The sequence below is a fragment of the Pipistrellus kuhlii genome, unplaced genomic scaffold, assembly GCF_014108245.1.
Source record: "Pipistrellus kuhlii isolate mPipKuh1 unplaced genomic scaffold, mPipKuh1.p scaffold_m20_p_6, whole genome shotgun sequence".
Taxonomy (NCBI): Eukaryota; Metazoa; Chordata; class Mammalia; order Chiroptera; family Vespertilionidae; genus Pipistrellus; species Pipistrellus kuhlii.
In genome coordinates this window covers 17,087,615-17,100,735 of record NW_023425562.1, presented here as the reverse complement: position 1 = coordinate 17,100,735, position 13,121 = coordinate 17,087,615, and the positions used below count along the sequence as shown (strand labels likewise).

General features: G+C 36.2%; 1 protein-coding gene across 1 annotated transcript in view; it reads right to left on the bottom strand.

Moving 5' to 3' along the window:
- Window positions 1-52: 52 nt before the first annotated feature.
- ME2 (malic enzyme 2) overlaps window positions 53-13,121 on the bottom strand; it is a 45,177-nt gene continuing 32,108 nt past the window's right edge. The window contains exons 11-16 of the mRNA XM_036418714.2: window positions 11,979-12,093; window positions 10,609-10,751; window positions 7,363-7,465; window positions 3,939-4,009; window positions 2,956-3,054; window positions 53-294 (exon numbers count right to left, since the gene is read on the bottom strand). Of these exons, the coding sequence (XP_036274607.1) occupies window positions 127-294; window positions 2,956-3,054; window positions 3,939-4,009; window positions 7,363-7,465; window positions 10,609-10,751; window positions 11,979-12,093 (699 nt within the window). The 3' untranslated portion in view covers window positions 53-126. The remainder of the gene's footprint in view (window positions 295-2,955; window positions 3,055-3,938; window positions 4,010-7,362; window positions 7,466-10,608; window positions 10,752-11,978; window positions 12,094-13,121) is intronic.

Below are 13,121 nucleotides of genomic sequence, written 5' to 3'. Positions count from 1 at the left end.
AGCCTGGCAAAGCAGTGGGGGACAATGAAAACACAGAAAAAAACCCCCATAGATTTGAGAACATTATATTTTTGTCTGGAAAGAGGGGTTCCCTGAAGCACAGAAAGTATTTATTAGTGGGCACTTCTATTCCGATGGCGCGGGAGGGCTTATTCCAGATTCTGGCCATTCATACATATCTGGCAGCATGGATTCATATTCACTTCGCCATATTCTTTCTCTAACATACTGGGCCTTGTTCTCAGGTTCTGGGTATCGAAAAGCCATTTTATTAGCATACAGGTATTCTGTAACCTGAAAAGTAAATAAGAATATATAACAGAAATGACCAGTGAGGAATCTTACTTATAAACAATTTTAAATATCTAGAAAAATAATAAGAGACATGCCACATTTAGGTGAAGAAAACAACAGAATTATATTGAAAGACTTAAACCCAAAAAACCTTGAGTGGAGAGAGATACTAAATGGGGATGAGTTAAAACTGACTCAATTTTACCTATTTAACTTATAAATATGACATAGTTGAATACATAGTTGCAAGGTTCTTTTTTTAAACTCAAAGAACTGATATAAACATTCACCAAAAAGAATAAACAGTTGAGAACAGACAATACTGAAAAACCATAATGACAAAAAATATATAGTATCCAATAATATACTTTATACATAATATAATAATTAAAACAGTGCATAATGATAGATAAATATGATCAGGAACAGATTCCCAGTAACAGATTAAAAATTTTTATGCTAATAAAAGCAGCATTCTCCTAAGTAACTGATTTACTATCTGAAAAGGGATTTACTATCGGGGGAAGGGGGGGAGGAAGAGACTGAACATAAACTGTGCACCTATGGATGAGGACAATTAGGGTGGGGTGGGAACCTGGTGGAGGGGGGAAGAAATGAGGAACCTTTGTAATAATATGAACAATAAAGATTGATTTAAAAAAAATAAAAAATAAAAAAATAAATAAAAGCAGCATTCTCTATCAACTGGTGGCGAAACAACTGGTTACCTACTCAGAAGAAAAAGTTTCTGTGTCTCACAACATACACTAAAATAAACCTATGTGATTAAGAAGTTTTATGTTATTAGAAAACACAGGTAGATATTTATATAATTTTGGAGTAGAAGAAGGCATTAACATTCACAAAAGATGAAAAAAAATCTATAAATTAACATAACTTCATGAAAAAGCTTTTGGAAAATGGTACATAAAACAATTCTAAGTTTAGAATAATTGACAATGGGACAGTACCTGCACCACAGCAAACAGAAGGATTGCTATCCTATCTAATAAAGAGGGGATATGCTAATTGACTGTCACACCCTCACAAAGATGGCGGCACTCACAGCCAATAAGGAGGGAATATACTAATTGACCTCCATGCCCCCAAAGATGGCAGCACCCACAGCCACAAAATGGCAGCTCCCAGTTCCCTCAGCTCTGTCAGAGAGGCAGGCCCATGGCACAGGCAGGCCTGGCCCTGCTGCGCACCTGCCTCTGGAGTCTCCCAGTCCCTCAGTCTCCCAGCTTCTCAGGGCCAGCCCGAGGCACGGCAAGCCTCGGATGGCAGCTGTCTAGCCGATGCCTGAGACACAGGCAAGCCTCAGATGGTGGCTTCCTGGCCGCCCAGGGCCACCCAAGGCTCTGGTAACCAGGGCAGGCTGAGGCTTGCGCTGCCAGCAGTGGCAGCAGCAGAGGTGTAATGGGGGCATCACCTTCCCCCGATTGCCGGGTCACCTCCACCCCTGAGGGTTCTCAGACTGTGAGAGGGGGCAGGCAGGATGAATTTTCATGCAGCGGGCCTCTAGTCCTATATAATAAAGAGCTAATATGCTAATTAGAACAAATAACAGAATGACCATCCAGAAGACCTTCCGGATGAAGCCAGGGCTGGGAGGGCCAGCCAGGGCAGTTGGGACTGCGAGGGCTGAGCCCCTTGCCTGAATTTTGTGCATCCAGCCTCTAGTCCTTAATAAAGAGCTCTCATGAGTCAGATTCAGAAAGTGAAAAGAGCTGCCTGGTGTGGCTCAGTGGTGAGTGTAGACCTAAGAACCAGGAGGTATGATTTCATTCCTGGTCAGAGCATGTGCTTGGGTTTCGGGCTTGAGGTGTGCAGGAGGTAGCCAATCAATGATTCTCTCCCCCTTCCTTCCTCTCTAAATCAATAAAAATATATATTTTTAAAAAGTAGAAAGACATATAACATACAAACAAGCATAGGCCATGAATAGGCATTTCACAAAAAACTATGATTGCTCAATTAAACACAAAATATTCTTCAATCTAATAATAAAATAAGTGCTTTAAATAATAATAAGATAATTTGCATCTATTAAATATATAAGATTTAAATAACAATTCTAAGTATGGACAAAGGTGTGGGAAAACAAATACACTCATATCTAATAGATACTATGTAAATCAGTATTTTTTTCTGAAGAAATATTTGGCAATATGAATCAGTAGTCTTAGCATGTTAACATCATTCATCCTTATAATTAGAAATTTATCTTAAGGAAAAATAATCACAAATGCACATAAAGACTTATTTCTACCAAAATGAAAAACACTTAAATGTCCAAGGAGAAATGGTTGAACTAATTATGACATAATAATAAAGAGAGAATTATTATTGATTTACATGGGAAAAAACTCATGATACATTAAGTGGGAAAAAGTTCAGTGACAACCCAATTATAAAGTTAAGTATTGGTGACTGGGCATGTGTGTGCTTTTGTATGTATGAGTTTGGGAAGAAAAAAGATTAGAAGGCAACAAACCCAAAATAATAATGTGGATTATATTCTGGTAGAATATGGGTGAACTAAAATTTCTTCTTTGTACTCTCTAAATGTTTCAAACTTTTCTCTAATAAACTTGTGTTACTTACATAAGAAAATTCTATTAAAATTTCTGTGAAGAAGTATAAACTATTACTTACTTTAATAGCAATGTTAATGGAAACTTCCTGAATAGTGGAAAAAGGGGGATAAAGTCTCCCTTGAGCTAGCTCTTTATCCGTCAATTGACTTGTCAGTGCCTAAAGAGAAAAACAGAACTTTACGTTTGTTTGTTTAAATAACACAGAATAATAAAGACCTAATGAAACATAGAAAGGGTTGAGGAACAGAAATGCAGATAATATAATTCTATTTCTAGCAGGAATACACTTAAACTACTGCAGAAATTAAAACTGTTCACTACTAAACAATAAAGAAATAACCAGATTTAAAGACTTATTAATATGTCCTACTTAACATACAGAGTTTGGCATAATTACAACAGCTACTATGAAAATAGACATAAATATCTGTATTAATGTGAATTCTTCAAAGCACATACTGCCAAGTTTGGTGTTGCATTATTCCAAATAAATCTGTAATTGTCATTAAAAATTCATAAGGAGTTATATTTTATCTATGCTGTCACAATGTTACTTTCAGAATCATAAAATACAGGTATAGATGTGTTTAAATATGAAAGGATTCATAGCTTACCATCACACATTTGAAAAATCATGCTAAAAATAATTTTATGCAAAAGCAGATGGGCAAATCAAAAGAGCAATGGATGAGTAACTTCCTTTACATTCATAAGGTAGATTTATTTATTTATTTATTTAAATATATTTTATTGATTTTGTACAGAGAGGAAGGGAGAGAGATAGTCAGAATCATCGATGAGAAAGAGTCATCGGTCAGCTGCCTCTTGCACACCCCCTACTGGGGATATGCCCGCAACCAAGATACATGCCCTTGACCGGAATCGAACCCGGGACCTTCCAGTCCCCAAGCCGACGCTCTATCCATTGAGCCAAACCGGTTTCGGCCATAAGGTAGATTTAACCCATTCTCTTTTCTTTCTGCTTTTAATCTTCATAATTCATCCTTTATAAAATAACTAAACAATATTAAAAATAATTACCTTTGCAGCTTCTAGGAAAACATGGTCACTAATATGCCGGGTGTGACAGAGAATAACAGCTAAAGCCACTCCTAGAATACAGTTAAAGTTTACTTAGTAAGGCCACTTTTCAAATTGTGAAAGGAGCCAAATAAATTCCCACATTTAAAGCAAGTGAATAGCAAGCCATTCCCTCTGAATACCCCCCTCCAGAAAAACCCCAAGCAGCCAAGAAAAACACACAGAAATCTGAGACTTACAATCCAATGATCTTTATTAACCACTGCAATTCTTATTTATAGAGAAAATATTTAAAAAACTATCAAATAGCTTTCCCCAATACTGTTTTTATATTTACCAAAATTACAAATGCATACAATTTATTGACACTTGTTACAAAAAAACGCTATTCCCACACACCTCTAACCCTCCATTTCTTGCTCTACAGAGACAACTACTTGCAATTCTTTTAGCTGATTGTTTCAATATTCATTTCTCTCACTCTTAAACAGCTTGCTTATAGTTCTGACTTCTGAGTTTTAAATATCACTGACTCCTTCCTGTGGGAAATAAGTAGTTAGCTTTCTGTCACATTTCCAACCTTTTCTCTTCTTCCCATCATTTGGATTGAATGAACATTTAGTGTCTATCATGACTTCATAAATGCTATTCACAGCTGAGCTATCCATTAACACTATATCATGACTACTTTTCCTCTTCTGTATAACTTTGTTTTCCCTAAAGTTACTATCCTATTTTTTTTTCTTCTTGACTTTGGTGGTGTTTTTTTTTTGTTTGTTTTTTGTTTTTAGAATTTGAAATAATTTCATGCCAAAACATTCATTCATTTGTTTAAATTTTCTTCTAGTATTTCAGCTACTTCATGTATTCTCAAATTTCATCCTTTAGATTAAATCTGATCTGGCTGCAATCCATTAGCTATGGAGTTGTCATGCTGGAAAAATCCCTCTATCATCGGGATTCCCTTTGCTTCTAAGTTGAGTTTATTTCCTAAATACCACTTCCTCCTAGTTTTTTGTTACTACCTCTTATTGATAGGATATATTCTCCTGTAGTTTTCTGAAAAACAGTGCATGGGAGGTTTATTTTTTGAAATCTTACATTCCTCAACCACCTTTTTCTTTTTCTTCATTTTTCTTTTGAATAATTTTGAAACTACATTTTGATAGTTTGAGTTTAGAACTGTAGTTTAGAAATAAGCTTCCCACATTATTGGTGATGATCCAGTGCCAATGTGATTCCAGATACTTTTTTAGTGATTATCGTTTTACTTCCTCTCTGGAAGTATGTAGGATATTTTTGTGTGTGTAGCTAATGTTCTGTAATTTCAGGATATGCCCTGAGGTGCAACATTTTCACTGAGGTGTTTGGCATTCAGTGGGAAGGCCCTTCGTATCTGGGAAACTTGAGCCTTTCCGTTTGGAGAAATGTTCATAAAGCTTTGGATAATGCCCTTCCACCCATGTTCCTGTGCTCTCTTCCTGAAATTCCTACTTTCTGCTATTGTATCTCCTGGACCATTCCTCTAATCCTCTCCTCTATTGCTATCTCTGTTCTTTGCTCTATTTCTAGGTGACTTCCTCAGCTTTTTCACCTAGTCCTTCTGCTACTACAATTTTCATTTTCAAGACTTTATTTTTGTTTTCTAATTTTAAAAAATAAGCCTTATTTCAGAGATGCAATCATTTGTCACCATGATTATATTGATAGTTTTTAATTCTCCTTCTTCCCACATAGGACTAGTAATCTTAAAAAAAAAAAAAAAAAAAAAAAAGAAAAAAATATATATACACACACTAATAAAAGAGAAAAATGCGAATCAACCATACCTTCCCTATGCCCACAGCCAATCAGAGCAAGTATGAAAATTAACTCACCAAATATGGTGGTTAATTTGCATATGCTGAGGGAGGGAGGAATGAAGACTGAAGACAGCTTAGAAGGAAGAGTGAGGAAAAGCAGAAAGCAAGGTGGCTGCCAGAGAGAAAGTGTGGGCGGGGTGGGCAGCAGCGGCGGCAGCAGTGCACATGACCAAGTGGCCGCTTGCAGTAATATTCCTGCAAATGGGCTCCTAGTATGTGTGTGTGTGTGTGTGTGTGTGTGTGTGTGTGTGTGTATGTATGTGTGTATGTATGGGAACCAGCAGTCCTGGATTGTGAGAGGGATGTCCGACTGCCCATTTAGACCTGATCCCACAGTTTAACATCCCTCGTGGGGTCCCAAATTGGAGAGGGTGCAGGCTGGGCTGAGGGACACCCCTTACCCCGTGCATGAATTTCGTGCACCGGGCCTCTAGTATATATATTTGTGTGTGTGTGTGTGTGTGTGTGTATTATTGATTTCATAGAGAGGAAGGGATAGGGAGAGAGAGATCGAAACATGATGAGAATCACCGAGTGGTTGCCTCCTGCATGCCCTGACTGGGAACTGAACCATGACCTCCGGGATCATAGGTCAGTGCTCAACCACTGAGCCACACCAGCCAGGCAGTAATCTTTAACTGTTTCTCATATGCAAGGGTTCGGAACTAAAAATGATTGGTAGCTATAAACACAAGGATGGGGCCTGCCAACTCTGACTACCTCTATGATCTGGCTTTTAATCTCCCACTTTCTAGCACCTCTGTCCTCAACTATGTCTGTTGTCTCAAAGTCTAGAAATTTTGTTTTAAACTACTCAAAGATTGCCCCAATAGAATGGGGAGGATAGGAAGATCAAATGGTTACTAGCTTTCTTATTTTAATCCACTCTCTGGAAAATATAGAAAATTTTATTTTTTAAAAAAATATATTTTATTGATTTTACACAGAGAGGAATTAAGAGGGACAGAGAGTTAGAAACATCGATGAGGAGAGAAACACCAACCAGCTGCCTCTTGCACACACCCCACTGGGGATGTGCCTGCAACCAAGGTACATGCCCTTGACCGGAATCGAACCCGGGACCTTTCAGTCCGCAGGCCGACATCCACTGAGCCAAACTGGTCCTGGCGAAAATATAGAAAATTTTAAAGAAGAGTAACTGGTCCATCTACATTTAATGCAGTTATTTAAATGTTTGGGGCAAAAATAATTGTCTTCTTATATGGGTAGGACAAAAGTAGGTTTATAGTTGCTTATATGGAAAATAATAAAATAATTAATAATACAAGAATAAACTATGTTTTGCATACTCACAACTGTAATTGTTGAATTATTTTTCTGTATTACAACTGTAAATCTACTTTTGCCAACCCCTGTATGAATAAATACATTTTCAGAGGAAATAGAGCAAGTTGGATCTGATAAATTTCTTGAGTTTCCCTGTGCATACCAAAAATCCTGTAAATTTCATTGTTCATCTTAATCTTAAATTCTACAGAATTTCTGAAGTATTTATGTGTCATTAATTATTACTCTAAGACGTAAATAATGGTGACATTTACCTGGAAAAATATACGCATTGTTGCCTTGGCCTGGCGTGAACACTCGCCCATCACTTAGTTTCACCGGCTCAAAAGGACTGCCACTGGCAAACAAACACCTTCCCTGTGAAGAAATGAAATGGCCTTGATTTTGTTACTTTATGTGGCTTAGGAAATCGAGGTAAACTCAAACAAGATTAAATCCTATGGTGTGTGTGTGTGTGTGTGTGTGTGTGTGTGTGTGTATATATATATATATATATATATATATATATATATATATATAAAATTATCTTGTCACTTAATTTTTATTGGAATAAAGTGTGTTTTATGTATACATTCTAAAGTTGAAAAATGTCCATTAATAACTTTTCAAAAACCTTATACCTTCCATTTCCTTTAAAAAATTTTAAAGATGTAGATGACCAATAAATACTATCCCAAAATATTAAAGATTGATGTAAACATCTGTGAATGAAGGGGGAAACATCAAAAATTAAACTGCTACCATTTACTGTACATCTGCTGTCTCGGTACCAGGGGCTCTCTGTGTTAACCCAGTGAACTTAACCTGCATGGAAACCTTAGAGGTTATCATTATCTTGATTTCACTGATAGAATGAGAAAACTAAGGCTTAGATATTTCCAAGTACTCTTTAAAACAAGCATGTCAAACTTGTGTGTGGCCCAGCCAATAAATGGTAGGTAAGAAACATTTTAATAAAAATTTTGTAACTTAATTTTTACAATATCCTGTTATATTGTACATAATTATTAATAACGAACTACAATGTTTGCTAATGACTGATTACTATAACTGTGTTGTATTCATTTCTCTTATGTGCCTTATCTGCAGGCGCACCATTCTCTCCACTAATACTAACAGCAAATATATTAGCAGCCGATGGCCACATCATTAGCCTTGTAATGACTTGTTTGGTGTGTGCAACAGGAAATATATCATTTTCAGGACAAGAAAAGTAGGTTTATTTGTCTTATACTTATTAATTTGTGTAATTATTCAGTGTCTGGTAAGTTAATGTTCAAGAAAAAATATTAATTTTTAATAAAATGTTCTATTATTTTATGTTAATGATTACTCATTTATTTCAGTCCTTTGTATTCAGCATCTCTCTATAGAAATAAGCCAACGTTTCTATGAAAATTAAAGCTTTTGTTTTTTTTGTGGTCCACATAGACTTAAACCTTATTTATTTGGCCTGTGTTAGCCTTTGAATTTGACATGCTTGCTGTAAAATGTCACACATCGTAACTGTAGCAGTTAAACGGGAATCCAGCTATGTCGAAGCCCATGGTCTCTTTCTGTTACACCATAATGCCCTCTAGTGACGCAACGATACAACCACACTATCAATCCCAGAAAAAAATGGCATGTTGCCTTGTTAAAAAAAAAAAGTCTCTAAATTTGTCATAATCATCCATTTTAGTACTATACTATATAAATAAAAGGCTAATATGCAAACTCTCTCCCTGACTGTGAGTTCGACTGGGATTTCGACCAGGGGGGCAAGCTGGCCAGCCAACAGCCCACAGCCTCTCCCCCTGGCTGACCCACCTCTGATCACCCCATCTCCCTATCGAGGGCAGGGCAGTCTGGCAAACTTTCCATGTCCTCTCCCCCTGCAGACCAAGCCAGATCAGCTTGATCAGAGCAGGCCAGCTGGACTCTACCTGTGCCCAAATTTGTGCACAGGGCTTCTAGTGTTCTATAATACCATATAGCAAATGTTACTGGTATAATCTGTATTTCTAATAAAAGTAAATGCCTGTGAAATTGAAGAGTATCTAAACATGATTTATAAAATGGAGTCCTTTATATATAAAACACCCCTAACAAATATCACCACACCCACCTTTCCCTGACAAAAAAATAAGACAAAGCAAAAAATGATAATAGCCAACACAACAATAGCTGCCCAGTGTGAATGAATCAAAATTATACTTATTATTTTTGTCAGATCAACAAAAAATATATTTTTGGTATGCTGCAGACTTTTAGTAATTAGTTTATATGTGCCATGATACTAAAAAAAATGCTATTTTGTGCACTGGGCCTCAAGTGTGTATAATAATAAATATTATGGGGGCACCATTAATTTTAATAGTTTCATGAAGTAGATTATACAAATAGTACTTTATGGGGAATGTGTTAAATTCACATGATACCAGTAAATTTGGAGATTTAGAAAGACCTTGGGAAAGTTCTCTAGAATGGTGAGATTCTACAGCAGTTCATCTTCTCCAAACCATCTGTTCTTCCCCCATTATATTCTACCTATTACTTAAATAGCCAGATCTAAATGATAACAGAACTGTCATTCTGAGGCCCAAGTTGGCCTATTCTCTATTCTACAAGAAACTGCTGCTTTTCCACTAAAAATCAAGGGTGTTAAAGTAACACTAAGACATCTCTCCATTGAAAACAAAGGAACTAAAAAAATTTTTAAAATATATTTTTATTGACTTTTTACAGAGAGGAAGAGAGAGGGATAGAGAGTTAGAAACTTTGATGAGAGAGAGATATCGATCAACTGCCTCCTGCACACCCCCCACTGGGGACGTGCCCGCAACCAAGGAACATGCCCCTGACTGGAATCGAACCTGGGAACTTTCAGTCCGCAGACCGATGCTCTATCCACTGAGCCAAACCAGTTTCGGCGGAACTAAAAATTTAAGAGGTGACTGCAAATACATAAATATGTCATTATTTTATGTAACAGTAAGAAATTATATAAAATTAAACTATGATGCAATGCTTTTAAAAATAATTTTTAAAAAAGATATAGCAGTTTCAAAGTTATAAATATTGTGAAAAATGTTTTATCTCATCTGGCTGGTGGATGAACATCGACCTATGAGCCAGGAGGTTATAGTTTAATTTCTGGTCAGGGCAACATGGCCGGGTTGCAGGCTCATGGGTGCATGCAGGAGGCAGCCTATCAATGATTCTCTCTCATCAATGATGTTTTTATCTCTCTCTCCCTCTCCCTTCCTCTCTGAAATCAATAAAAATATATTTTTAAAAATGTAAAATAGCTCAAAAGGCATAAAGGTATTAAAAAATAGAATTATGAGGTAATTACTTTCCAGAATTGTTACAAACAATAATTAATATCAGAATTTGATGATCCATGGACGTATGTTGTAATTTCCAGAGTAATCATGAAAATTATGCAAGAGTGTGTAACCAACAGGGTAACAGAGGGAAAATAAGACATAACTAATTCATTAAATTATTATTAATACCTCTGTAAGTGTATATGCTTCTTCAGCTGTACACTCAGCCATTGTTGTAGGATTACTTAATGCAAAGATTATAGGCCTTTCGTTGATTTCAGCCATGGTTGTGATTACACCAGGAGTGAAAAGCCGGCCAGCTCCTGAAACTCCTGAAATAAATAAGGGGAAAAACAGACAACTTCATTACAAGTAAAATAAAGCAATTATTTTAAAAAAATATTTTTATTGATTTCAGAGAGAGGAAGGGAGGGTGAGAGATAGAAACATCAATGATGAGTGAGATTCATTGATTGGCTGTCTCCTGCATGTCCCACTCTGGGGATTGAGCCCACAACCCGGGCACATGATCTCTGGTTCACAGTTTCATGCTCAACTGCTAAGCCACACTGGCTGAGCTAAAAACAATTCTTATAAACAGCATTTCTATAACAGGTTTAACATAACAAAAGCAAAGGTGAACTCTTGTTACAAAGATAGATTTTGCATTGCTGAAATAAAGTTATACAAATACAATTTCAAATCTGAAAAAAACAATAAAATGCTAAGTTTTCATTTAAATATTTATTACCCACCCCAGACATAATAAATTGTGTGTGTGTGTGTGAAGTATAAGATTATCTCCATCACTATGTCTAATTATTCAATAAAAATTGCTACAACATGGATGAACCTTGAGGATAATATGCTAAGTGAAATAAACCAGTTACAAAAAGACACACTGTATGATTTCACTCATATGAGTTCTAATCAATGAAGAAACTAAAAAAGACATACTTTTCCTGTCCATAGACACTTACTGTTTGTGACTATTACTATTTAGCATTCAATAGGGCTCGTACATGAAACAGTTACAATTAAAAGAAAATGATAGATTCAAAATCTTATAGCTACATTGGAAAGAAAATAGCTCCCCTTTTAAAGACGGTTACATTTTCTGCTGTGAACTTAATGCCATGTTGTCATAGTCTCATGTCAGTTATGCAATGCCTGACTCAAAAGGTACCAAATGCTTTCAGTTTTGTTGCCAATGATAATCTTGGATTCTGCATAGGATTTTCTTGGTACAGTGTGTCAAATGACCTTGTTCTTTTTAAGTTTTGAGCCCAACAGTCATACCAACTCTAAAAATAAAGTGTGATAAATCCCACAGCTTCTACACTTAAAAATACAAGCAATATACAATACATTAACCGAACTTTCATTACACACTGCAATTGAAAAGCTATTATGAAAAATATCATATATGTAGAAAGCTAGGTTAAATCTACCATTTTTTTTTTAGTAATCCTGCATGTAAGTTATGATTGGCAAGATACAGTTAAGTAAGAGAATAATCTGCAACAATTATAACTGAAGGTTTAAGTATCTTTACTTACCAATTATAACTGAAGGTTTAAGTATCTTTACTGCATCTTCAAAAGTATCAGGTATGCTCTCTGGGGCTGAGTGTGCAAATGATTCCTGATGACACTCTATTTTAGCTTTCCGCCCCTGAATTATTACATAAAAATACAGTGTTTTTGGTAAGTGCTTATTGAGGATTAAGTGAAAAGACATCATTATGAGTCAGATATTGCTTCTACAATAGAAATGTATTTTCATTTACTTTTCTCTTCAACCCATATCTTCTAATTCTATCTTCATAGTGTCCATAAACCCAAATACAAAACATAAATCAAATATCCTTATAACCAGAAACAGTAATCCCTCTCAACAACTCATTTACTCTGTGAAGTCCTCCTAAATTCAATATATTACAAGTCCTACAATCCCTTTTCTAGGTTAGATGCAGTTTGAAATTTAGAATTTCTCATATTTTAGAAACATAATATGTCAATCAATATATAAAATATTACAAATGCCTCCCAAGGGGTACTCCACAACTGAACAAAATTTATGAAGTCACACCATGCCCTAACCGGTGTGGTTTCGCAGGTTAGACTCCCAGTCAAGGGCATATATATAGGTTACAGGTTCAATTCCTATCCCTGGTCAGGGCAGTATGGGAGAACACCAATCCATGTCTCTCAGATCAATGTTTTGCTCTCTGTCTCTCTTTCTCCGGCTCCCTTCCTTCTATCCCCTCTAAAAGTCAATGGAAAAAATATCCTCACTCCTTGGGCGAGGATTAAAAAAGAAAAGTCACGCCAAGCACAAAAGGTGAAGACTACAAATGCCTCTCTGGTTTTGTTACCAGAGAAGTTCAGGTCAGTCAGATGTTACTACCTGGATGCAGAGCTTTTATAATTTCAAAACTGTACCTGGACTCCTAAGACTTCAGAAACAAGAGGAACAGAGACTTCTGGTTCAAGATGGCTGACTGAAGAAACATGCTTTACCCCCCAAGTCCTCATTTAAAACCCTTAGTAGTGTCAAATTCTTAGCAGTGCCACAAAGCCAGGAGAGGCACCAGTGACAAATGAAAACAATGAAATGTTTCTCCAGATTTAAAGCAGGCAAAGCATGGATGGAAATCTAACCAGGATGAGAAATCTGTACCTTGACTTTGGCAAAAGAGA